At 50.8% G+C, this 25010-nt stretch overlaps 1 protein-coding gene across 2 annotated transcripts in view; it reads left to right on the top strand.

Annotated features, from left to right (window-relative positions):
* The window catches only part of GON4L (gon-4 like), a 421863-nt gene that overhangs the window by 313758 nt on the left and 83095 nt on the right, over window positions 1-25010 (top strand). For both annotated transcript variants that reach the window (XM_086947415.1, XM_086947414.1), the window contains exon 21: window positions 11947-12063. In XM_086947415.1, coding sequence (XP_086803541.1) covers window positions 11947-12063 — 117 coding nt within the window. The remainder of the gene's footprint in view (window positions 1-11946; window positions 12064-25010) is intronic.

The following is a 25010-nucleotide window of genomic DNA, read 5'->3' as shown; positions in this document are numbered from 1 at the left end:
TTACAGGGCAATTATGTGGGCATCTGGGTTCTGTCTGTAACTCTTAAGTTTGTCACCTGTCTATCTGAAGGCCTTGAATTCTAATCTTCCCCTTTGGACCACTTTGTGTGATCCTTGACCAACCAAACTATTTCCTTTCTGCTACAATTTTCTTATTTACTGATATTTGCAAGTTTAGACGTGTGTGCCAAGGCAGCACATTTTGTTTTTTAAGGGAAAAACAAAAGAAAGTATGATTTCTTTTTGCAACTTTGATGCATGGTCTTCCTTTAAGCTGCCACTGAACAGGCACTGGCTGAGCGTTGAGATGAGTTGATTCAATCGAGGCAAACAGGATACAGAACAGCACTCAACTTAAGTATGCAGACGAGCTGCAACATACATGCAGAGTTGTACCGGACAAGAAGTAACTTTTAACCAGAAACTGATGTTGAATGCATGCTTCATTCAACCAACATTAAAGTATACATCCGAAAATAAATTGGTTGTAAGTGGATAGGTTTTACATTTCCCCTACAGAAAGATTGTCTCTTTCTAGATTTAAAATAATTTCAGAATTTCCAGTTTTAAACCTCATTAAAAGTCTTTGGCCTGCTGGCAATGAGTCATTCTAAATTATCACCTCATTAAACAAAAAAAACCCTTGCCTGCAAATCCTGCTCCTTTGTTTTCAGAAATAGGAACCATGTTTGACGCTGGTACTGTAAAGAAATAGTTTTAATAGAAGGTTAGGGTCTAAGTCTGTTCCTTTTATTCACTGGTTCAGGAAAAAAAAACTTGGTCTGTTTTGAACAGAGGAAGCTAAAAAATGAAAGTACCAAACCTCTAGCTCCTGTTTCTGAGCTCTAAAATGCCTCGTCTTATAAGGGTCGCAGTCACTCATATTCCAGACAGTGCAGAAGTGCTAATATGTACAGTAGCATTATCATTACTAGTTTACAGCTCTGCAGTGTGACTTTGCCATTGCCAGAGGTGTGTAATTAAATATCCTATTTAACACTTGGTGTGATACTGCATTTGGCAAGTTTCTGTATGCTTGTGTATGGTAAGTTAATACAGTCACCGTGGTTTGCACCTTCACCACAAAAATACCATATTTTCCCTAAATTCCAACTGCACACCATAGGGTCCTTCAGCTAGGTCTCTCCTTGCGTAGTCTTCTACCTTGAAAATGCTGCCTTTTCAGGCTGTGTACAAAGCCTACGCTAACTGCACATATATCTACTAACGAACATTGAGAAGTATCTTTTAATGCTCACCAGTAGGCAAACTACAGTTACTACATGTTAATACTCAGTACATACCTGCAGAGACCCTTTCCACAAATATTATTCATGCCATTCTTGACATGATAGCTCTGTACCTTCTAATACACTTATTTTTTTTTCTCATAAACTGGGCATTGAAGTCTCTTGTGTCAAAGTTCTTCCTATAGACGATGCCTCATTTATAGTTTTCGAGATGCATGCAGATCCAAAATATTGCTCACTTACACAACTAGTAGTTTTATGGTACGTAAACAATGAAATATAGAATTCTAGATGGTAAATGTGAATAACTGGGATTCTTTTCAAAGAGGGGTTCTGAGTGACCTAACATAGACACTGCACTGCACTGTGGAACTCTATCCCTCGGGCTGCCCGCAGCACTCACGATCACTGGGCATTCAGGAAGCTGATTAAAACCTGGCTTTTCACATCCATCTAGCGTAAATTCTTCCAGCCTCCCTTTCTGCAAGCGCTGGGAAGCCCTGTTGCTGGGGCAGCCATACGCGGTATAAATCACCATAACATAGCAGAGCGAAGCTCAAGTTGTCTATAGTGTCACTCAGAAACTATAGGTCCTAAACTAACCTTTATTCATAGGTACCAGTCTACAATTTTATGTTGAACATTGGTTCCAGTCCTGTCCACTATTGTGAACAGGCTTTTTACATTGTGGTATTTTAAACATTGAAATAAACGTTAACTATGTAGGCAGCCTTCAGTTCCAGGATTGATCATTGTTGCGTCAGCAGTGTAAAACTTTTTTTTTTACTATTGTAATGTAATAGAGTGAGTGACATATTTTTGGAAAGCCTGTTGAGGATAGGGGATGGGAACTGGATCCATAAAGAACATAGAGAATTACATACTGATAGCTAAGGGATTGTTCGTGACAGCGAATACAACATTTGTCTCTGGTTCACTCAGAAAATCTAGTGAAAAACATTCCCCATATTGACAGTATTCTAGCTGTAATTTCATCTAATGTATGATCCCTCCATTTCCTCTCTCTCTGCTTTCATCAGCTGTACAGGAATAGAAGAGTCATAGGGGAGCCAAATTTGACATGGCTCCAGCAATGCACCTCCCTGCCTCCTATTATAACTGGCGGCCTGGCACCCACATCCATGACTCTCTACATTTCCTTCCCTTCTACCACCCCAATTTTAAAAACAATACCTGACATTCTACCACCCTACACATTACTCTGTCCTCCTTTGGTGCCTGGCACCAACCCCACCACCCTATGTATTTGCCATCTTTCCATAATATAAGAAACCTGTGCGGTCACCCACCGACAATACTCTTTCTGCAGTTCTTCTTCATGCTCAAATGTATAAAAAGAAAGACCTAGCCTCCTGACACACACCTCCATCCACTGCATTTACTTTCCCTCTCTATGTGAGATGCTGGTCAGCATGGATTTTTATTTTTTTGAAAACAGATTTTATTGTCAGGTTGCACATATTATGCAGAGCCCTGTAACCCAGGGATAACTGCAGGTGAAAATAAACAGTACATCATCCGAGTGGCAATCGACTTTTCTTATGCAAATACAAACAAATTATCAAAATGTCACAAACAACTGAACACCCCCCCCCCCCCAACTACCCCTGCCCCCCCAGCTCCCCCCCCCCCCCCGAGTCGCACTAACCCCCAGGTTCTACCCATACATAGTGATAAAAGCATAGGAAAAACACACCATCGCAGTATATGCACACCCTCCTCCCACGTTCCCATGACCCCCTCCCCGGAACCATCCGTGCCCGTCATGGATTTTTATTTTACTTTGAAAATGACCATGTAGAAATCTGCACTGACAGGGAGGGGGTATGACAGTTGGTGCAGAATGTGTACCACACATGTTCTCAAGCCTCCCTCAGGTCCGTGTAGGTGTGGCAGAGGGATGAAAAAGCAGGGTAGCCTATCAGCCACCATTTTACCCCCTCACTTGTGAAATGTGGCGGACCACAATGGAAGCGAGCCCTTCCCTTGGGGGCCTCACAGTAGTAGAAACAACCTTTGCTGGTAAACATAACGGATAAACTTATAGATGAGTAATGGTTTTCAATTCTGCATTGTGACTGATACGAAATAGATCAATTCAGGCATGGTTTGCTAAGATTAAGCTGCAGTATGTTTTTGTGTTTTAATTTCTGTACTTGACTTTAACATGTGACGTATTTTGTAATACTTGTTAAGCACTGTGGATAAAGCGTAATATAAATAAATTGAAAACATTAATACATGCTTGCAGGTATCTGAAAGAAACAGGTTAGTGTTAGATTCCTTACCTTAGAATATCCCCAGGCGTCAGACTGGATCCGGAAAGTTTTGCGTAGCAGTACCCCTGCCCGTCAGTAGGCGTCGTCTGCGGCTCCGCGTCCGTCGTCGTGATCGCTGGGATGACGTCGTCGGAGTACTTAGACGCCGCCTTTGCGCGCTGACGTCAGTTCTTCTTTTTTCCGCGCCAGCAAGCGCAGATCCGGGAAGAGCAGTACTCCTAGTCATTTTTTGGCTGCGTTTTTGATCTGTTTTGGATCATTTCTCGAGTCGACCTTCGACTCGCGGTGCCGATAGGGATGCCTGGCTTTAAGCCCTGCGATGACTGTCACCGATTGATGTCGGTGACCGACCCCCACCGTCGGTGCCTTTACTGTCTCAGGGCCGACCATGATGACAAGTCGTGCCCCGACTGCCGGGCATTGACCTCGAAGGCTAGGCGGGAGTGGTCCTGTAAGCGGCTCAAGCTCCGGCAGTCGGCCCGCGCCGCTCGAGGTCCCGGGCTAGGAGGCGGTCGAGGGACCGAGCGCGGGGCCGCAGTCATCGCCGGTCGACGAGTCATCACCACTCGTCGGGCTCGAAGTCCTCCGGTAAGTCGAGGCATTCTAAAAAGAAGTCAAAGAGACGTCCTCGCTCTTCCGACTCCCCCCGACGCTCGCACGATTTGGTCGGGGGTTCGGGCGACACCGCCCCCGCGGCTCCACCGGAGCCACAAGCGCAACGTCCAGCTCCACACCCGTCGGTCCCTGGGCTGCACGTGACGCCGGAGCAGATCAGCGCGTTCCTCACGGCCATGAGGGCCCGCTTCCCTCAGTCAGACCCTGCTGAGGCGCCTTCGGGTCCCGCGGGTCTGTCTGGGAGCCTTAGCGGGCCGGCGGCCCCGGCGCCGTCAACGACTCCGTTCCCGACGCCGTAGGGCTCCGCAGGATCCAGGCCTGGATCCGTGGCGTCGACAGTCGACCTTACAACCCCTCCGCTGGCGACGTCATCCCCGGTCCGGATCCGGCGTCGGACTGGTGCCTTCTTCGACGCCGATAGGTGAACCATTCACCGACGACCCAGCTTCATCTTTACCCTGACTATCAGGAGATGGAGGACGAGGAGAACTGGGAGGGGTCTGAGGACCCTCTGGCACTGCAGTGCCAGTTGAGCCAGGACAGGGCAGATGAGCTGGGGGAGGCCAGTGGTCTGGACACTTCGCCTGACACCGGGTTTGTCTCCCCTCCTACCGTGGCTACGGAGGGGGGGCTGCTTACAGCGTGGTGTTGCCTAGGGCAGCCAAGCCCTTGGCTCTTGAACTCCCTGTCGCGGCCGTGAGGACTAACCTCACTGAGGTGCTCAAACCGCAGGCATGCTCCTCGGAGCCTCTCCTGCCGTTTAACGAGTCGTTCTGATGGGCACCTGGTCCAAGCCCTCTACAGGCCTCCCTGTAGATCGGAACGTGGCCCGGCTCCGTGCGACCCCAGCTTCCTGTCCGTTCACCCCACCCCTGAGAGCCTGGTGATCCAGGCCTCTACCTCCCGGACTGCATTACCGACAGCTCCCCCGGATCGGGAATCCAAAAGATACGGTCAGTTTGGCAAGAAACTGTCTCCTCCCTAAGTTTAGGGCTGCGGTCTGTCAACACCGCCTGACTTTTGGGTCGTTACACCCACTCTCTGTGGGATACGGTTGCAGAAGTGCTGCAGCAGTGCCCGGAGGAGGCCCGGGCAAAGCTTACCCAAGCCCTAGCAGAAGGGCAGGACGCAGCACGCTACTCCATACGGTGTGGACTCGATACCACGGACTCGCTGGGTAGGGCGATTGCAACAACGGTGTCGGTTTGCCGCCACACCTGGCTGAGGTCTGCCAACTTTTCAGGGGATGTCCAGGCAACACTCATGGACATGCTCTTTGATGGACGTCGCCTCTTTGGCGACAAGGCGGACAGTGCGCTGGAGCGTTCCAAGGACTCCAGGGCTACGACCAAGTCCTTGGGCCTAGGCCAACGCCAGCAAACTTCTGCCTCTCGCTCCTTTCGTGGCCAAGGAAGGGGCGCTCCCACTCGTCCAGCCAGCCACAGGCCGCAGACTCAGGCTCAATGCTGTCGCGGACGTGGATACCGCTGTGGCGGTACCGGGGGACACCGGCAGGGTCAGTCCACACCAGCCCCTGCAGCATCTACCTCTAAGCCTTCCTAGTCTGGCATTTCAGGCCCATTCATCCTCGGTGGGGGGCAGGGTCCGCCATCACCTCCCCCACTGGCGTACCATCACGTCAGACAGGTGGGTGCTGCAAATCGTCCGAAGAGACTACTCCCTCCCCTTCGAGGCGACCCCTCCAGTCATGCCACCGCAGTGCCACCGCATGTCGGGGGATCACTTGCAACTTCTGCAGGAGAAAGTTACGGCCCTCTTGGCCAAGGGGGCCATCGAGCGCGTTCCTGGGCCAGAAGTAGGACGTGGTTGCTATTCCCACTACTTTCTGGTACCCAAGAAGGCAAAGGAGGCCTACGCCCTATCTTGGACCTACGGAGCGTCAACGGCTTCCTCTGGAAGGAGAAGTTCAAGATGCTGACTTTGGCTCAGGTCCTAGCTGCCCTGGACCCAGAAGACTGGATGGTAGCGTTGGACTTGCAGGACGCGTATTTTCACATCCCTGTCCTGCCGGCCCACCGGCGTTACCTGCAGTTCACGGTAAGCCACGAGCACTTTCAGTTTACTGTGCTCCCCTTCGGCCTTACCAGCGCCCCACAGGTGTTCACGAAAGTGATGGTGGTGGTTGCAGCTCATCTGCGTAGATTAGGGGTTTCAGTCTGCCCCTATCTCGACGATTGGTTGTTGAAGGCAGGCTCGCCCCAAACAGTCGTCTCCCACCTCCAGACTATGGCCGACCTCCCTCACCAGCTGGGGTTCTCCATCAATGTGCCGAAGTCGCACCTGTGCCCCTCTCAGAAGCTCCTCTTCATCGGAGCGGTTCTGGACTCGGCGCAGTTTCGGGTTTATCATCCCGAGCAGCGGGTTCGGGATATTCAGGCTCTGATTCTGATCTTTCAGCCTTTATCCCGGGTCTCGGTCAGATTGACGCTACGGCTCCTGGAGCTGATGGCCTCCTGCATCCTACTGGTGCATCACGCCAGGTGGCGGATGTGGGCTCTGCAGTGGGACCTGAAGTTTCGGTGGGCCCAGCATCAGGGCAACCTGTCCGACCACGTCCTGATCTCGGAGGGCACTGCGAGACCGTTGCAGTGGTGGCTCACGAACTGCGATTGGGTCAGCGGCAGACCTATCTCCCTTCCCCAACCGGAGCACGTAGTGGTGACAGATGCGTCCCTCCTGGAATCGGGGGGCCACATGGGAGAGCGGGAGATCAGAGGCCTCTGGTCTCCGGCGGAGTCCCGGCTCCATATCAACCTTCTGGAGCTGCGGGCGATCCGTCTTGCACTGAAGGCATTCCTTCCCTCTGTCCAGGGAAGTGTAGTGCAGGTGTTCACGGACAACACCAACGCCATGTGGTACTTCAACAAACAGGGCGGGTGGGGTCGTGGACTCTTTGTCAGGAGGCTCTGCGCCTCTGGACATGGCTGGAACACCAGAGCGTCACCCTGGTGGTTCAACACCTGCCAGGTTCTCTGAATGCCAGGGCGGACGAACTCAGCTGCCGGTGCATGATAGATCATGAATGGCGTCTGAACTCGGACGTGGCGCAAGGCCTCTTTCAGCGATGGGGAGAGCCTTGGTTAGATCTATTCGCCACCGAAGAAAACGCGCAATGTCATCACTTCTGCACGTTGGAATTTCCAAGGCGGCACTCGCTCAGCGACGCTTTTCGTCGCAAGTGGAACTGTGGTCTATTTTCTGCCTTTCTGCCTATAACCCTTCTGCCCAGAGGGCTGAAGAAGATCTGGCGAGACCGGCCCAAGTCATCCTTGTGGCTCCGGACTTGGCACGAAGATACTGGTATCCCGAGCTACTTAGCATGTCAATCGATCCCTTGATTCGTCTGCCTCTTCAGGAGGACCTGCGGTCGTAGCAGCAGGGGACGGGCAAATGAAATGAATATGATTTTTATAGAGCGCACATAGTTGCCCTGAGGCGTCCAAGCGCTAAGACTGAGAGTGTTAACTAGGGAGGCGTAGAACTGGGGAAGGCTTTACTTATTAAATAGGAATGTTTTTAGTTGTTTCCGAAAAGATGTCAATTCCGGATTGGACCTTAGATGAAGAGGGAGAGCATTCCATAACTTAGCAACATTGAAGGAGAAGGAACGACCTCCTGCTCTGGTTCTTCTGACCTTGGGCACTACAGCCAAGAAAGCATTGGCTGATCGTAGTTGTCTTCTGGGTTGATACGGGGTGATTAGAGGGATATTCATTGCTGGACCGGTCTCCCAGAAAGCCTGATGGGCAATGCATAGGGACTTAAAACTAATTCTGTCCTTAACAGGAAGCCAGTGCGGTTTTTTCAGGCCGGGTTTAGCAGACATCCTGCATGGGATTTGCAGTAGCGTGCGGGCAGCGCAATTTTGAATTATCTGCAGTTTCCACAGAGTAAAATCAGGAGCTCCTAGGTAGAGGGCATTACCAAAATCCAAACGTGATTGGATCAGGCCCTGTATCACCATTTGTCTGGCTATAAAGGGTAGAAGGGGAAGAATTTTCCTAAGGGTTCTGAGTAGGCCGAAGCAGGTAGCGGCTAGCATAGTTGCCTGGTAGTCAAATGTCAGGGGCTTATCAAGCCTGACACCCAGACTCTTGATAGCGCTCTTAGGTACAGGTGGCGGGCCTAGATTGCAAGGCCAAATGGAACTGATTGATGCTGGAGCTGTACTACCCAGTAGCATGAGCTCTGTCTTGTCCCTATTAAGTTTGAGACAAGACAGAGTCATCCAGCTTTTTACCTTCTCCAGGCAACCTACCAGGTCCACCTTGGTTGAATAGTCATTTTCCTGTGCCAGAGAGACCACCAGCTGAGTATCGTCCGCATAGGTAACGATCTTAATACCATACGGTCGGACGATCTCAGCCAGCGGTCTCATATAGACGTTAAATAACGTCGGGCTCAGGGAGGAGCCCTGTGGGACTCCACAGCCAAGGGGTTTGCTGGAGGAAATACTGTTTCCTTCATATACCTGGAAGGTTCTACCACTGAGAAATGACTTAAGCCATTCCAGTGCCCTGCCTGATATTCCAATATCATAGAGACGCTGCAGTAAGATTTTATGATTTACAGTGTCAAAAGCAGCGCTTAGATCGAGGAGGATGACTGCCACCGATCCTCCTCGATCCAAGATTTTTCTGGTTTCCTCAATGACTGCCAACAAGGCAGTCTCTGTTCCATGTTTGGGGCGAAAACCCGTCTGCTACGGGGCAAGCAGCTGATTACTCTCAAGGAAGTTTGTTATGAGGCCATTTATATACTTCTCTACAATTTTGCTGGCCCACGGGAGCAGGGAGATTGGGCGGTAGTTGCTTAGGTTGTTAATATCCATATTGGATTTCTTTACAAGTGCCCGCACCATAGCCTGTTTCCACGCAGGTGGTACCGTGCTAGTCACAATTGAGGTGTTAAGTACTTCTAGCAGGGTGGGAAGAATGGTCCGAGTAACGGTGAGCAATATGCGTGGGGGGGCAGGGTCACTAGGGGATCCCGATTTCACTTGCGTCATTAGAGTAGCAAGTGAATCTGATTTTAATAGGGGAAACTCACCTAATGAAGGTGATTGGCTACACAAAGTGCCCTGTACAAAAGTTGTTGGGGTGTCCACTGGGCCATTTAAATCACTGTCCAAGGAGAAGGATGAATAAATGAGATCAATTTTATGAAAAAAGAAATCTGCTAGATCGTCACAGCGAGCTTGTGAATTGTTTTTAATTGAAGGGGATTGAGGGAGTTTGGTGAGGCTTTTCACGATCTGATAGACCTCTTTTGAATTGGAGCTAGCTTCCGTGATTTTTTTTGTATAATACACAGCTTGTGCGCTCTTTATCTCTTTTTTATAATTTCTGATGGCTTCTCTGTAGATGGTTTTTTCTGACTCGGCGTACCCCAGGCGCCATTTTCTTTCTAGTCTCTTGCACTGGCATTTTTTCTCCCGGAGCTCCGCCGAGTACCAGGGAGCAGTGACTCTGGATCTTTTTCATGTGTTTTTTTGGTGGGCAATATAATATTGAGCGATTGTGTTATCCAGTTGTTAAATTTGGCATATGCTATTAGGGGGTCTTGAGTAGTTAAGGGCTTTGTGGTCTCTAACTTATGAACCCACTGGTCTAGTGAAAGTCTAGACCAGTTCCGTGCTTCCCGCAGTCCTGGTGTAAGTGCAGGAGTATTATGGGTTTCACACATGAAAGGGACTAACCAATGGTCCGTCCATGAGAGGGCAGTCAGAGTTTCAACCATCAAATTAGGGCAATTGCTAAACACCGGGTCTAACAGATGGCCTTTAACATGCGTGGGTGATAGGACAAGCTGGGCCATCTGCAATGCGGAGAGATCTGCAATTAGCTCTTGAGCCTTAGAATCTGTTGTATCATCAAGGTGAGGGTGTAGGTCGCCTAGCAATGTAAAGTTAGAAGGGGAGGAGGCCAGATCCGCAACACTTGAGGGCAGAGATGTATAAAACTGTTTTGCAGGCCCTGGTGGGCCCCCACCCGAACCTGTCCAGTCTCCACCTACATGCGTGGAGATTGAGCGGCGACAGTTGAGGCCATTTGACTTGCCTCCTGAAGTCTGTGATGTGTTTCTGGCAGCCAGGCGTCCCTCCACAAAAACGGTTTACGCCTGCAGGTGGAACAAATTTGTGGCATGGTGCACAGCAAAGGCTGTGGATCCACTTTCTGCCCCCCTTTCAGAGGTTCTCCTCTTCCTTCATTCTCTCGCCCAGCAGGGCTCTGCTCTGGACACTCTTAAGGGCTACCTCTCGGCCCTTTCAGCCTTCTTAAAGCTTCCTGATCAGCCTTCTCTTTTCAAGTCCCCTGTTGAAAATAGATTCCTGAAAGGCATCACTCACAAGTTTCCTCCTGTTCCCTTCGTGATGCCTCAGTGGGACTTGAACCTTGTTCTGACATATCTGATGTGCGCTCCCTTTGAGCCACTTCATAACTGTCCTCTTCGGCTTCTGACTCTTAAGACTGCATACCTGGTTGCCATCACCTCTGCCAGGAGAATGAGTGAGCTTCAGGCTCTATCTTCTTAACCTCCTTTCGTCTCTGTTCATCCGGACAAATTTGTTTTGAGGACTCGTCCTTCTTTCCTGCCCAAGGTGGTCACAGCCTTTTGCATCGGGCAATCCATCAGCTTGCCCACCTTCTTTCCGCTTCCGAATCCTTTGAAGGAGGAAGAGAGGCTCCACCGTCTGGACCCAAAACGTGCGCTCTTCTTCTACCTAGATCGCACACGCCAGTTTTGGGTGGACGACCAGCTCTTTGTTGGTTACGTGGGCGCGAAGAAGGGACGGGCTGTGCACAAACAAACCATCTCTCAGTGGGTCGTGTTGTGCATTAAGGTCTGTTACTCTTTGGCTAGAAAGGAGCCTCCTGTTGGGCTGAAGGCCCATTCCACTTGGGCCACGGCGGCTACAACTGCCCTCGGTCAGGGAGTCCCCTTGCAGGACATCTGTCAGGCAGCTACGTGGGCCTCGCTGCACACGTTTGCTAGACACTACTGGGTGGACAGCCAAGTTCGGAGAGATGGCTTTTTCGGCCTTTCCGTTCTTCAGGATTTTCTGGTGTGATTTTGGTTCCCAGAACCACCACCGGGGTTGGTATTGCTGGGGTATCTACTCTAAGGTAAGAAATCTAACACTAACCCGTTTCTTTCAGATGCACAAGTTACTTACCTTCGGTAACGATATATCTGTAAGAAGCAGTAGTTGGTGTTAGATTCCTTACCGCCCCACCCATCCTCCCCGTTCTGCGAACCGATATCTAGTGTTAAGGTATTTCCTTTTGAGGGCCCTAGTTTCATGGCACCAGTGTCGGTCTGTGGCATGGCTCTGCATTCCTGGCACGGAAAGCTATGTACAAGAACTGACGTCGGCACGCGAGGGCGGCGTCTAAGTACTCCGCCGACGTCATCCCGGCGATCACGACGACGGATGCGGAGCAGCAGACGACGCCTACCGACGGGCAGGGGTAGTGCTACGCAAAACATTTCGGATCCAGCCTGACGCCTGGGGATATTCTAAGGTAAGGAATCTAACACTAACTACTGTTTCTTACAGATATAGCATTACCGGTCAGTAACTTGTGCAGTAACACTAGTTCACAGTGAGATGGACCGAAATATAGCCATTGCATTCTTTCAGAAATGAATTAATACCTAGAGTCTTATTTGTTTATTATTTGTATCTTTGAAATGAAATAATAAGAATAAGAAAAAATATTTGAAGATATCTGTGCTGTTTTGTCTCTTCCTTGCAGTACTACAAGAAAACCAAGCGGGTGCCAGTGCTCTTCAGGTGCTGTGAAGATGTGGAGCCTGCCAATGCCAAGCCTCCGGTGGAGCGAGAAGAGCACCGTCTGCCATTCTGGCTAAAGGTAGCTGCTTGTTTAAGGTTATGTGCCTTTTCCCTCGCATATATTAAAAAACATCATAGGTGGCAATTTCAGGAAATCACGTTTGTGTGTGCTTTTCTAAAGCCTGACTTGGCGCTCGTATTCGACCCTCTGGTTCTGTATCTTTTCTTTCTTCAAATCATCTGTGATCAGCCCCACAACAGCTGGCATGCTATGTCCGAAACAGTATCTGAACAGAGCAATCCAAGATAAAACCTTTTACTCCTATGTTTGAACTATTTTAAACTGCATTAATACAGAGCCTCCTCCCTCAGACAACCTACTACATTTGTGGAATTGTGTGTACAACTCTGGCTAAAGGTCTACATTTTTTGTAGCAAAAGTCCAAATTCCAGTCAGTGGAATTGTATGTTCCAGAACACGCTGTACATTAGCTTTGTACTTCATGTCATTGGCTGTAGCGAGGTCCGAAATAATTATTTGCCATGATTACGAATTTTCAAATAAAGTAAGCTGTAGTTACAGGCGACTAGCAGAATGTAGCTCTCTAGATCAGAGACATGTTCCAGGATTATGGGAATAAAACATTTTGCTGTGTGATTAAATGAATTGTTAACTGCGGTTGTCATTAGGTGTTGATTATCTGCATTTGTGGAATGAGTGCTGCAGGTTCTTCAGCAATAGTATTCATGTAGGTTGGAACATATGTTTAAGGTAAGTATCTAAAAATATCTATGGGAAGGAAAGATTTCTCTCCTTAATTTGTTCTTGTGGAAACAGTCTTTAATTTTTTATTTTTTTTAAATATATTTTATTGGTTTTATTTCTTACAACATATCATCACTGTACATTGCCATGTTTTCAGCAGTAATCTTATACGAACCATCTCTTCAATCTTTCATAAGTCACATATTGTGATGAAACATACAGCAACATTAGTTACATATTACATTGCACAGGGTTGACATTGAGGCAATACGGTTAGCATATTATAAACTTAATGAAGCTCTGTCTACCCGATCGTTGCCATGTTTGCTAAGAGTGCATTCCCACTGCACCCGTCAGTGGGCACTATACTAGGGGGAGCTGTGCGGTGTTAGTATCAAGTTCTCTGCTGTATGGTTCGTGTTTGCAGTAATAGTTGATGTTGTGTTTGTCAGCTGCGAGCTAATTGCTATGTCTATAAGTAGCGAGGACTGCATGTGGCCCCTGGTCTGTGATTTGCGGTGCGTTTGTGTCTTTCGGACACGTCAGTCCCATCATTGTTACCAGACCTTGGTCAAATGACATGATATTCCAGAAGTTTCCGCATGTATGCGTTATGCTCCAGTTACGTTCCAGGGTTTGAATGTGATATTCAAAAAGCTTATAATGTAAACAATCAAACAAACGTGTTGTGCGGTTAAGCCGTGTCGACACCGACTTCTAAAGATCTATCGTATATGAAGAACTATCAACCCATTAACAATATGGTTGAAATAGAGACTGGTGAATGTGTGTGTGGGGGGGGGAAGTAAAATGGAATAGAAGAGAGTGGTGGGTGTGGGCAGTGGGGGCGTGTCTCTCTCGTGGCGTGTGTCTCAGGTGCGGTAGGCGTTATGTTCCTGGGGTGTGGGGAGCATGTGGGGGTTTATCGCAATCGTGTTCCTGCTGTGGTGGGTCTTGTGCATCACTAGGGAAAAGTGGGATAAGCAGCAGTCATCCTCAGGGCGGGGGTATCACCCTTCGTCGGGAGCGTGGCGTATTATATGTCAGTATTAAGAATCCTCGTTACTTAGGACATGATTCTCTCCCTCCTTCGCTGCTATGCTCCCCCGCCCCAGAAGAGGGGGGGGGGGGTTCAGGTGACTCCCTGGTCTATACATGCCTGGTGGAAGGTTCCCATTACTTCATCCCAGAGCTGTGCAATGGGGAATTTCCTGTGCCCCACTGTCTCTTCCCTATGTAGGACAATGCTTTCTGCCCTTGCCCAGTTATCAAACGAGGCATACCGGTGTTTGACGTGCGGGGGTTCATTGTGTTTCCAGCGTTTAGTGAGAAGTCGTTTGGCCGTTACCAGTCCCAGGTCCCAGAATCTGGAGAGAGCCTTGTTGTTTTTCGTCCTTTTATAAAGGCCTAGCAAACACGTCTTCCATATGTGCTGTAGTTGCATGTCTGTCCCTTTTGCCAATAGTGTCGTCACTGCGTGCCAGTATGTTTGTATCCTCGGGCAGCTCCACAGCATATGGAGGAGTTCCGCATTAGCTAGTGAGCATCTGGGGCACTCGGCGGTGGCCGTTGCAAAGTATTGGTTAATTTTATTCGGCGATAGGTATGCCCTATGCAATATATAGAACTGTATGAGTTTAAAGCGGGAGTTGCGTGGAACATAGGTGGAACTTTTCAGTATCATTGTCCATTCCTTGTCTGTCCATTCTTTCCCTCTATCCACCGCCCATTTGTCTTGCAATGGCTGTAGAGTGACCTGTGTGTGCGACAATACGGCCTGTGCCAACCAGTGTATCACATGCGATCCGTTCCCCATGACATGCAGGTATTGCACCAATTGGTGTGTTGGTAGCTCTTCCGTGATGTCACCCCATGCTTTCGTGTATGTGTGTATAATGGACGCGTGGTGCAAAAACTGTCCGGCCGGAAGGCCTGTGTCTTCTGCCAGTGTCCCGAAGGGTATCAGGGTGACATCCGCATATAGATCTGCCATGGTATCCACACCAACCCTCGTACATTGATCCAGGGCAGCTTCTGTCACTACTCCTCCAATCCGGGGAGTGCCCAATAAAGGCACTAGGGCTTTGTTTCGCCTGTTAACCGTAGGCTGCGAGTGTAGCATTTGTGGGTCACCACTAGGTGTAGCTGTTTCGGGCAAACAGTTTTGGTCAAAGGGTGAAATAACGCATGGATCTGCGCCAGGGTCAGCATTGCGGTGTCTGTGGCTGTGTCACCTAGGCACTTGCCACTTAACCATCCGGCCACCCACTGCAGCTGCGCCGCAAGATAGTAAAGTTCATGGTTGGGGACTGCGAGGCCTCCCGTGTCTGTGGGTGCATAAAGATTTGTCAACGCTACACGGGGTCGCCCCGTATTCCAGATAAGGCTCCTAGTCAGAGTTTCCAGCTCTCGAAAGACGCGGTTCGGGACGTACATTGGGATGTTGGAATAATAATATAGCAGCCTCGGCAGTATTAGCATTTTAGTTAACGTCACTCGGCCGGGCACATTTAGAGGGAGGGTCTTCCAAAAGGCTATTTAGAAGAGATTGCCCTCACCAGGTTGCCCTCTAGTACTTCAGTCGGGCACCTGTAAATGTAAACACCCAGGTATCTGAAAGTAGTCGGATACCAGGCGAGTTGCGTGCCACTTATGTTGATCTCGCTTTTTCGCGTGTCCGAGCTAAACGAGTATACCCCAGACTTGGCCCAGTTGACTCTGAGTCCCGACATTGCCTAAAAGTATCGAAGATGTCAGACAACGCTGGGGGTACATGAGCCAGGTCCCTAACATACAAGAGCAGGTCGTCTGCGTACAGCGAGACCGTGTGTACTCCATCCGCCAGCGGATTCCCCATTCCGTTCCTTGAGTTCTCAATATTTCCGCCAAGGGTTCCATTGCGAGTGAGAAGAGCAATGGGGACAGCGGGCATCCTTGTCTGGTGCCGCGTTTGATTCTGATGGATTCCGATAGCAGCCCGCACGTGCGGACCCGCACCTCAGGTCTCTGATATAACAGGCTCACCATGTCTATATAGTCATCTCCAAGGTTAAATTTACGCAGTACCGTTATCAAATAAGGCCACTCCACAGAATCAAAGGCCTTCTCCAGATCTAACACCAGGCACCCCGACTGTGGCTATTGTCGCCTGGCATACTCTTGTACCTTGAACAGCCTTTTTATATTCTGTGAGGTACTCCTAGTAGGCACGAAACCGTTTTGATCTTCGTGTACTAGAGCGGTAACAAATGGGGCCTGCCGTTGGGCTAGCGTTGAGGCCAATATTTTATAGTCTGCGTTTAGTAAAGCTAATGGTCGGTACGAGCCTAGTTGCGTGTTATCCCTGTCTGGTTTTGGGAGAGAGATGAGATTAGCTTCATTTAGCGTGGGGGGTAGAGCGGAATCTTCAAGAGCCACCGCATACATTCGAAGCAGCTCAGGAACCAGTATGTCAGCATAGGCCTTGTAAAACTCTGCGGGCAGCCCATCCTTGCCTGGTGATTTGCCATTTGATAGAGCGAAGATGGCTGTACACAACTCATCTGGCTCGAGTGGGGCCTCCATGTCGGTACGTTGACCTTCATCTAGCTCCGCCAGAGTGATGTTACTAAGATAGTCTACGATATCAGCAATAGTGACTCGCAGCCGACGCCGTAGAGTGTGCGGTAATGTGCAGTGAAGGCCTCATGTATCTTATCTTGTGTCTATGCAACCCCGCCCTGAGCAGTTCTAATTGCCATCACTGGTGTCATGCGGTCCTCCTGTCTGATCAACCAGGCTAGCAATTTGCCTGGCTTGTCGCCCATGTGGTGTGTGCGCGCTGAATGGGCCGCATAATTGAGGTGGCGCAATCTATCTAGCAGTCTCTCATGCTCCGCTCTAGTCTCTGATATTCCCTGCTTGTCACCCTCTCTCTCTCCTCCTGCTCCCTCTGTAGTAGACTTGCCTCGACCCTCGTCAGATCTTTTTCCAGTTGTTTCCTAGCGTTAGCTTGGGTTCCTAGGCAGTGCCCCCTGATCACTACTTTAAAACGCATCCCATTCTACCTTTGGGGTGGATGCCGTACCAGTGTTCTCCTCAAAATAGAGCGCTGTCTGTGCACTTATAGAGTTCCGGAACGGGGCGTCTAGGAGCAGATCTGGCTGTAATCTTCAGGTAGGCACCGGTGGGCAGCCCATGTCAGGTCCAACACGTGCAGGTTGTGATCCGAGTGTGTGCGGCCCATGTAGTATGTGTCCGTGATGTGGGTAAGTAATTCGCTAGACACCATGTACCTGTCCAACCGCACATGTAGAGAGTGCGCTCCCGAGTAGTAGGTAGGAGTACACCTTAGCTAGCGGGTTGCGGGTGCGCCAGGCATCGTGTAGATCCCACTGTGTGGCCCAATCTAGGAAGGCTCTCATAGCAGTGTGCGCTGGTGCAGTGGGCAGTGGTGGAAACGAGCGGTCCGACATTACGTTTAGTATACAATTGTAGTCACCACCCAGTACCCAGGGAATCCCGTGCCATGGCGATAGACTAGCAGACAGCCGCACCAAGAAGCTGGCTTGGTCTACGTTAGGGGCATATAGTGAAACTAGAACTATCGGGGCGCCCATCTAATCTACCGTTCACTATTACAAATCTGCCCTCCGGGTCTATGTGAGAGTGTGTGACTGTCCTGGCCTCGCCCACACCAGCACCCCTCGGACAAAGGACGAGTAGCTTGTGGCGTAGAGTTGTCCGCGCCATCTGCGGTGAAGGGCTCGGGATTCGGTCTCATTCAGGTGCGTCTCCTGTAGGAGTGCATTTTGGACACTTCCGTTTGAGGTATGAGTAGATTTGGTATCTGCGGGATGGGGTATGCATACCTCGCACGTTACACGTGCAGAGTTTCATCTCCGGCATTTCAGTTTTCAGGGATTATTCCACCCTTTCCACCACACCTCCACCCAATTGGCCACTCGAGTTGTACCACTAAAGCACCCCCACACACACCTTCAGGAACACCGCCATGGCTGCCCACAACTTTAACACCCAAAAAAAAAAAGAAAAAAAGGGGGGGTAAGGAGAACAATTCAACCAATATGAAGAGCCATAAAATACAACAATTCAAGGCCATAATACCAAAAGGGCGGTTGCCGAACATGCCTCCGTCCAAACTCTCAAGGAGATAGTCTTAGTCTAAAGTCTAGGGGGGTTGCTGTGCGTCGTGCACAGTTACAGTGTCATAACTACTGGACATATGAAAGGGGGGCTCTACCCCTCCCGGTTTACCCGTATGTGGTCGGGCCGTCGTTTAGGAACCTAGTATGGAAAAAGGGGGGAAAAAAAGAAACATTTGCCAAGCCCTATGTGCCTTACTTTGCATGTCTCAGATAAGTCACCATCAGCCAGGTCAGTTGAGACTCACTGTTCCGGGCAAATCAGGGCGCCGGCCATCTGGATCCCGTGGTTGGGCCATCCGCAGCCTCCCTGCTGCTCAGCCGATCAAAGGAGACCAGGTGCCAGGGGGGCCAGACACACCATTCCGCGCTGCGTGCGGGCAAGTGCCTGCTGGGGGATCATGTCACAGGCAAGCTCGGTCGGCATTTGCAGGGATCACCCAGAAGCACCAAAGTCCCTCAGTGGACCAGATCCGGCACCCAGTCCAATCCATGCGTCGGATCTTGGTCAGTGGATCAGGTCCGCGGTTTGTGGTGTGACATCTGGTTGCTCCTCAGAAACCTGGGAATCCGACATTCCATAGATGGCCTCATCATCGCTAGGGAGGTCACGAGGGCTGGCATTCGGTGCAGTGTCCGTGGCTGGAAAGCGGCTGAGCTCCATCACCATGCGCAGGGCACCTTGCTTTTCACGTTGCGTGGTCTCCTCTGGCGGTCCAGCTCCCGATGACGTTTGTGTCCCACCGGTCGGTGCCGGTTTGTTTCTGCGCCTCCGCCTCGGGCCCCTGGCTCGTTGCGGAGCAGAAGTTCTGGCCACTCTCCGTGGGGCCGTTTCGGTACCATTTTCCAGCCTAGCCTCAACTTCCTCTGGGTCAGTGAAGAAGTGTGTCTTGTCTTGCGCTAAGGGCATAAGAGGGAATATTTCAGTCCGAGTTGACGCAGACGCTGTTTAACTCCGAGCAAGGAATGTCTCTGTCTCTGGACTTGTATCGTGTAATCCAGTGGTTCCCAAACTTTTTTAACCCGTGGCTCCCTTGACCTAATAGGCAGTTGGCCGTGGCTCCCCACCATTTTTTCACCGGAGGGTGGGGGGGGATGTAAGCAAGACCTCGGGAATACTTCCTGTTGGCTTCCTTCAATTAATTGGGATGCAATGAAGGTATTAGGGATAAAAATGGTAGCAGCTGCTAGCTAGCTAGATTTAAACTACCAGCAGACCATTATTCATTCTCCGTGCCAAAGACTGACAAATATTGGCAGAGCCCACTGGTATAATCATTTTCAAACTTTCACACATGAAAGGCGAGTCTGGCTGCTAGTTGTAACAAATAAATGCAATAGCCGAGGGGCATCGGTGGATGCTACAGATGTGTGGCTAGGACCTCGTTGTGCTTGCTCTCCTGCCCCTTGCTCTCCTGCCCCCTCGTTGTGCCTGCTCTCCTGCCCCCTTGCTGTGCCTGCTCTCCTGCCCCCTCGCTGTGCCTGCTCTCCTGCCCCCTCGCTGTGCCTGCTCTCCTGCCCCCTCGCTGTGCCTGCTCTCCTGCCCCCTCGCTGTGCTTGCTCTCCTGCCCCCTCGTCTGCCTGCTCTCCTGCCCCCTCGCTGTGCTTGCTCTCCTGCCCCCTCGTTGTGCCTGCTCTCCTGCCCCCTCGCTGTGCCTGCTCTCCTGCCCCCTCGCTGTGCCTGCTCTCCTGCCCCCTCGCTGTGCTTGCACTCCTGCCCCCTCGTTGTGCCTGCTCTCCTGCCCCCTCGCTGTGCCTGCTCTCCTGCCCCCTCGCCGTGCCTGGTCTCCTGCCCCCTCGCTGTGCTTGCTCTCCTGCTCCCTTGCTTTGCTTGCTCTCCTGCTCCCTTGCTGTGCCTGCTCTCCTGCCCCCTCGTTGTGCCTGCTCCCTCTCTGTGCCTGCTCTCCTCCCCCCTCGCTGTGCCTGCTCTCCTGCCCCCTCGCTGTGCTTGCGCTCCTGCTCCCTTGCTGTGCCTGCTCTCCTGCCCCCTCTCTGTGCCTGCTCCCTCTCTGTGCCTGCTCTCCTTCCCCCTCGCTGTGCTTGCTCTCCTGCCCCCTTGCTGTGCCTTCTCTCCTGCCCCCTTGCTGTGCTTGCTCTCCTGCCCCCTCTCTGTGCCTGCTCCCTCTCTGTGCCTGCTCTCCTTCCCCCTCGCTGTGCCTGCTCTCCTGCCCCCTCGCTGTGCTTGCTCTCCTGCCCCCATCGCTGTGCCTGCTCTCCTGCCCCCTTGCTGTGCTTGCTCTCCTGCCCCCTCGTTCTGCCTGCTCTCCTGCCCCCTCACTGTGCCTGCTCTCCTGCCCCCTCGCTGTGCTTGCTCTCCTGCTCCCTTGCTGTGCCTGCTCTCTTGCCCCCTCGCAGTGCTTGATTCTTTTACTCATTAAGGATTGTAGTTTTTCTTTTTTAGCCGAGGTCCATTCCTCTGCTTCTTCTTTATGGTAGACCCGTCAAACCTCAGGTGATAACATGACGGATATTGTCCGATTGCCTTGTGGCTTGAAATAATCTTTGCTGATCTCTATCGGTGTGGTGGTAGCCTTAGGTCAACATCCGCGTTCACCAGGTTCAAAGTAAATGGTGCCAGTGTACTTTATATTCTTCTACTGAAATTCTAGATGGTTTGCCTCATATTTCACCGACGTTTGTGGGCTAAGCATGAAGTAGTTGTGTCGACTTCAATATAGCACTGAGGCGATTCATACATTTTTTGACACCTGATTGATTCCGGTGTCCCCATGTAGGAAAATAAAGAAAATGGGGCTTGGCTTGTTAGAAATGAAGCCTGTGCGCAGCGTTTGTGTGTTTATTCATACATGAGTGTGCGTGTGATCGTGTCTTTGTTTGTTTTAATCGCGCATAATTACTCTGGTGTTGTGGCACTCTGCACTTCTGACATCGCTGCACAGGGGGCCTAAAGCGGCCAGATGCTAGCTTTCCCACATAGTGCGGCGGCGCCCCTGGCCACTGATAACAGCGCACCAGGGCGCCGCGGCGCACAGTTTGGGAACCACAGGTGTAATCCGTGAAAAACATTATTTTGGCGTTGTCTATCCTGATGTCATGGAGCTGCCTTGCTTCTCTTAGGATAGTGTCCCAGTCGCGGTAATTCAGAATGCGGAGCAGCATTGGCTGGGATTTGACCCCGTAGGTAGTGACCTTGTTGGTACGCGATGCGCCCGTTCCACCACTAAGTGAAGTGATAGTGTGCCCTCAGGGAGTAAGGTCTTCAGCCAGTCTTCCATATGTACCGCGGGGTCTCTTCCTTCCCATCGTTCCGGTACACCCACGAGTCTTACATTGTTTCTTCGCGCCCTTCCTTCTGCATCCTCCGCGCGGTCTTCTAAAAATTCAACCCTATTTAGAAGGTCTTGCACATGTTTGTCTGTTTGGGCGACTCTGGGTTCTAGCTCCGACATACCAGTTTCCAGGGCCACGGTGCGGTCCGCCAGTTTCTTGTGGTCAGCTCGCAAGTGAGTTAGGTCAATCGCAACACTGTCAATTTTGGTTGCTAGCGAGGTGCGGGTGAGCTGGATTGATTCTTCTAGCCTCTCCATCGCCGCCAGCATGGTGTCGAGTTTGGCCGCCATGTGGTCAGTTTCAGCATTTTTGGGGGGCTTTTCCATTTTACCCCTCAGCTGTGATCCTCCAGTGCCGGTACGAGCTCTGGTGCCCCCAGACATGGGCCGTTCAGTGGGTGTGGGGCCTGCGATTGCAATGGTGGTGAGCTCTTGTCTCTGGGGCGCCGACGACGGCACGCAATCCTGAGTAAGGCATAGGAATGGTCGCCGCGTCCAGGTCCGCGGCTTCACTCCTGCGCCGCCGCGCGTCTGTCCCACTAGCTGGCAGGAGTGGTGCTCAGATCTCCTCTCTCAGGGCGTGATTCTGATTTGCAACAGTGGTGTTCCCCAGAGGGTCTGGGACGTTTGTAATTGTTTATATTTGTATGTGTCTGTGGCGCCTCTCACTCAACACAGCCAGTGGTGCCCTTTGTCCAACACTCAGTTGCGTGTCAGAGTCCCAGGGTGATGGAGCCCGGTCAGTGCGATGATCGTGTCTCTGAGTTCCCAGTGGCGGCCCTCCCTCCGCCGTGCACCACCGGCCAGCGTCTGCACCTCGCTTCCTGTCCGCTCGGTGTCCTCACCGAGCCCAGCCGCTACACCCTCCCGCTAGGCCTACCTCAATTCGTGGAGCTGCGGTGTCAGCGCGACTCGCAGCAGCGGGCGCGTCACGGCCGTTCTCTCTGCAGCGTCCCCGTTCCCGCACGTGACTGTCCAGTGTCGCCAGGGTGGGTGCCTCACTCCTCCCGCGCCCATAGGTCTCTGCGCGAGGCGACCCAGGTAGTGCCCGCGTCTCACTGGGGTCGCGGTTCCTCCACTCCACCAGCCGTGTCGCAGGGCCCACAGCCCGGGTCCCAGGTACTTAATGACCCTGCCTGGCTGTCTCACAGGTCCGGGGTGACTGTGCCTCTCGCCATGACGGCGCGTCTTCCTCACCTCCGTGTTCGCGCTCCGTTGCGCACTGGTGGTCAGCGGCCGGCAACGTGAGAGGGGTCGCAGTCCAGCTCCGTCCGCAATTTGCAGCCCCGGGCCTCACCAGCAGTCCCGCCCGTCCCCAGCCTCCTCGGCCGTCTTGCGCTCCAGGTCTCTTTCAATCCGCACTTCGGGGCCTAGCGCATGAATTTAAGCCCCGGTCTCTCCCAGTAGCAGCAGCCGGCTAGGTCTGAAGGTGCTCGGCCACACTGCCGCGGGAGTCCTCGGTGCGGTCTGGAGTCTCCGATCTTTTCCAGACTTGGTGTGGCAGGTGTTCGTGGCTTCTGGGCTCTGCTCCCTAATTTTCAGCCAGAACTGCTGGATAATTTGCGAGAAATTGTGCCGGGAAGGGGAGCTAGAGACTGAGCTCTACCCTAAGACGTCCGTTCCCTTTGCGTGCATAGCCACGCCCCCGTGGAAACAGTCTTTAATGTGCAGACTAACCAGTGCTACACCTGGGTGAGTCTCCATTTTACTCTGCCCTCTGAGCCTGACTATCGCTTGATTTTCCTGAGTGCTTTAAATGATACTTATGATAATGTTCTTTGTTAATAGAATTTATATCTGTCTTATGGAGTACTTACAAAAAACATGGGAGGAGTACCACCAAGAGGAGCTCAAAGAGCGATCTGAGTGGGATGATTACAAAAGGAAAAGAAGAAAATCCTTCTTTTGTTTAAAAACCCCTCACTCACCAACCTGGTTGGTGACATGCTTCATCATTGGGGTCCACCCTGACAGCCGAGTGCCAATAGGGTGTGCTTTGACACCTGAACTACAGTGGAGCTGGTATTTGTGTAAATGGTGCAGAAAAAATAATGTTAAAAAATGTCCTGGTATAACTTATGTGAAAATAATTTTATTTTAAAGCTACTGGACAATATTAAAAGGGTGTGCAGATACAAGTAAGGTTATTATGACCGTGTGTATCTATGTATGATAGGTCTACATGTTTCAACCCGTGGATGGAACCTACCGGGTTTTCTTCAGGACCAAAGGAAAATGGGTGGTCAGTGCACACTAACGCGCTGCCAGTCCTAGATTCCTACACCCTACTGACAAAAATCTGTAGTAGGAAGTACCTCGACCCCGAGTGGGTGAGAAAAAAGAGCAAAAAAGACCTGTGGAAGGAAGAAAGGTAACAGTCACAAATAAACTTGTTACGTGCCTGTAACGTAGTGTAATGCTGACTCTCACGTGTCTGCTCGCTCCGTGTGCATCCCATTCAGAACCTATACGAACTGACGGTGTACTGTAAGACTCCCAATGGATAATGCCAACTTATGATGGTGCTTACATATAATGGGCTAACATATATGAAGACAAAGCCCTTAGTGGCTTGCACTGGCATACCTATCAATCATAGCGTGCTCGGTGAACAGATGATAGTTATTTAATCGGTATCACACACTCATCGTGTATTGGTGCGTGACTCGATTCATCTCACTGACATTAGCGTGAGTTTTAACGAAGTGCAGCGTATTTTTAAACCCTTCAAACATTCATAACATACAAAACGAACACACATAAAAAGACTGTTAAAGACAGGGCTTACTCCTGTTCTGGGTATTAAGGCTTCACGGGGTGGAGGGATGGTTGGCCTCTGTCAGGGACATATTCTGTTGGGGGAGGGAAGGGGACGGGATTAGGACTCGTCGGGTGCCGAGTCGGGAAACCAAATAAAATACGGGGTTGCCGCATGACAGCAAACACACCAATTCGGTGTAATAGTTACTCACAGTTTCACAGAGTTAGTTTTGGCCAGATACCTAATCGCCTCTCCATGCCGTCCCGCAATGAGGCAGCGCCGGCCGGCGGATTTTGTAAACTGCACTCGGCTTCCGGGGTGGGCGGAGCTACGTGCACGCGTGATGACGCAGTGCCTGGTTCCGCCTTAGTCTTGGCTACGGGGAGTAACTGTGGGCAAAAAGGCTGTGGTTGTGTATGTGCTAGTTGCTAGGCAATGTATAAGCACACCGAGGGGACTAAGACAAAGGGCGCTCGGCAGAGAGTGTGTTCCGCTGTAGCGCAAGCAATGTCTACGCTAATGGAAGATTAGCGAGGGTAAGAAAATGAGGCCAGTGGGATGAAACAAAGAGGCAGAGAGTATCTATGGCTGTAACACAAGCCGTGTCTATGCTAATGACTGGTTAGCAAGGTAAAAGCCAAAGGTTGTTTAAAAGAAACGAGTGTGATTGCGAAGGAAGAAGGTAGTTCTGCTGAGGTCAGGGCAGGATAAGCACAATTGTAAGATGTGCACATGAGAACAAAGACAGAATGTCGATGTTCCTTAGATTAAGTCACAAATAGGTCAAAAAACAACACAGTGCAGGAGGAAAGTCTGCTTGACACCAGATCTGGTGTTGGTGTCAATAAAGAGCCAGTTTAGAGGACGCTCACCCAGGGAATATTGTCATTCAATCCTGTTACATGAGTGGACAATCTGTAGATCCATCTCTGTTCCTTTTAATACAAGCGTTTCTGCAGATTGAGTCCTTCGCCAACCTTTTCAATAACTGTCCACATCATATCGTTAGGTGTATGGTTGTTTTCAAGGAAATGGTCGGTGAGTCTTGTTGCACTTTTTCTGCAG

The sequence above is a fragment of the Lissotriton vulgaris genome, chromosome 12 (genome assembly GCF_964263255.1).
Source record: "Lissotriton vulgaris chromosome 12, aLisVul1.2, whole genome shotgun sequence".
Lineage (NCBI taxonomy): Eukaryota > Metazoa > Chordata > Amphibia > Caudata > Salamandridae > Lissotriton > Lissotriton vulgaris.
Note: the sequence above shows the minus strand (reverse complement) of the source record. Positions and strands in the feature narration are given on the sequence as shown.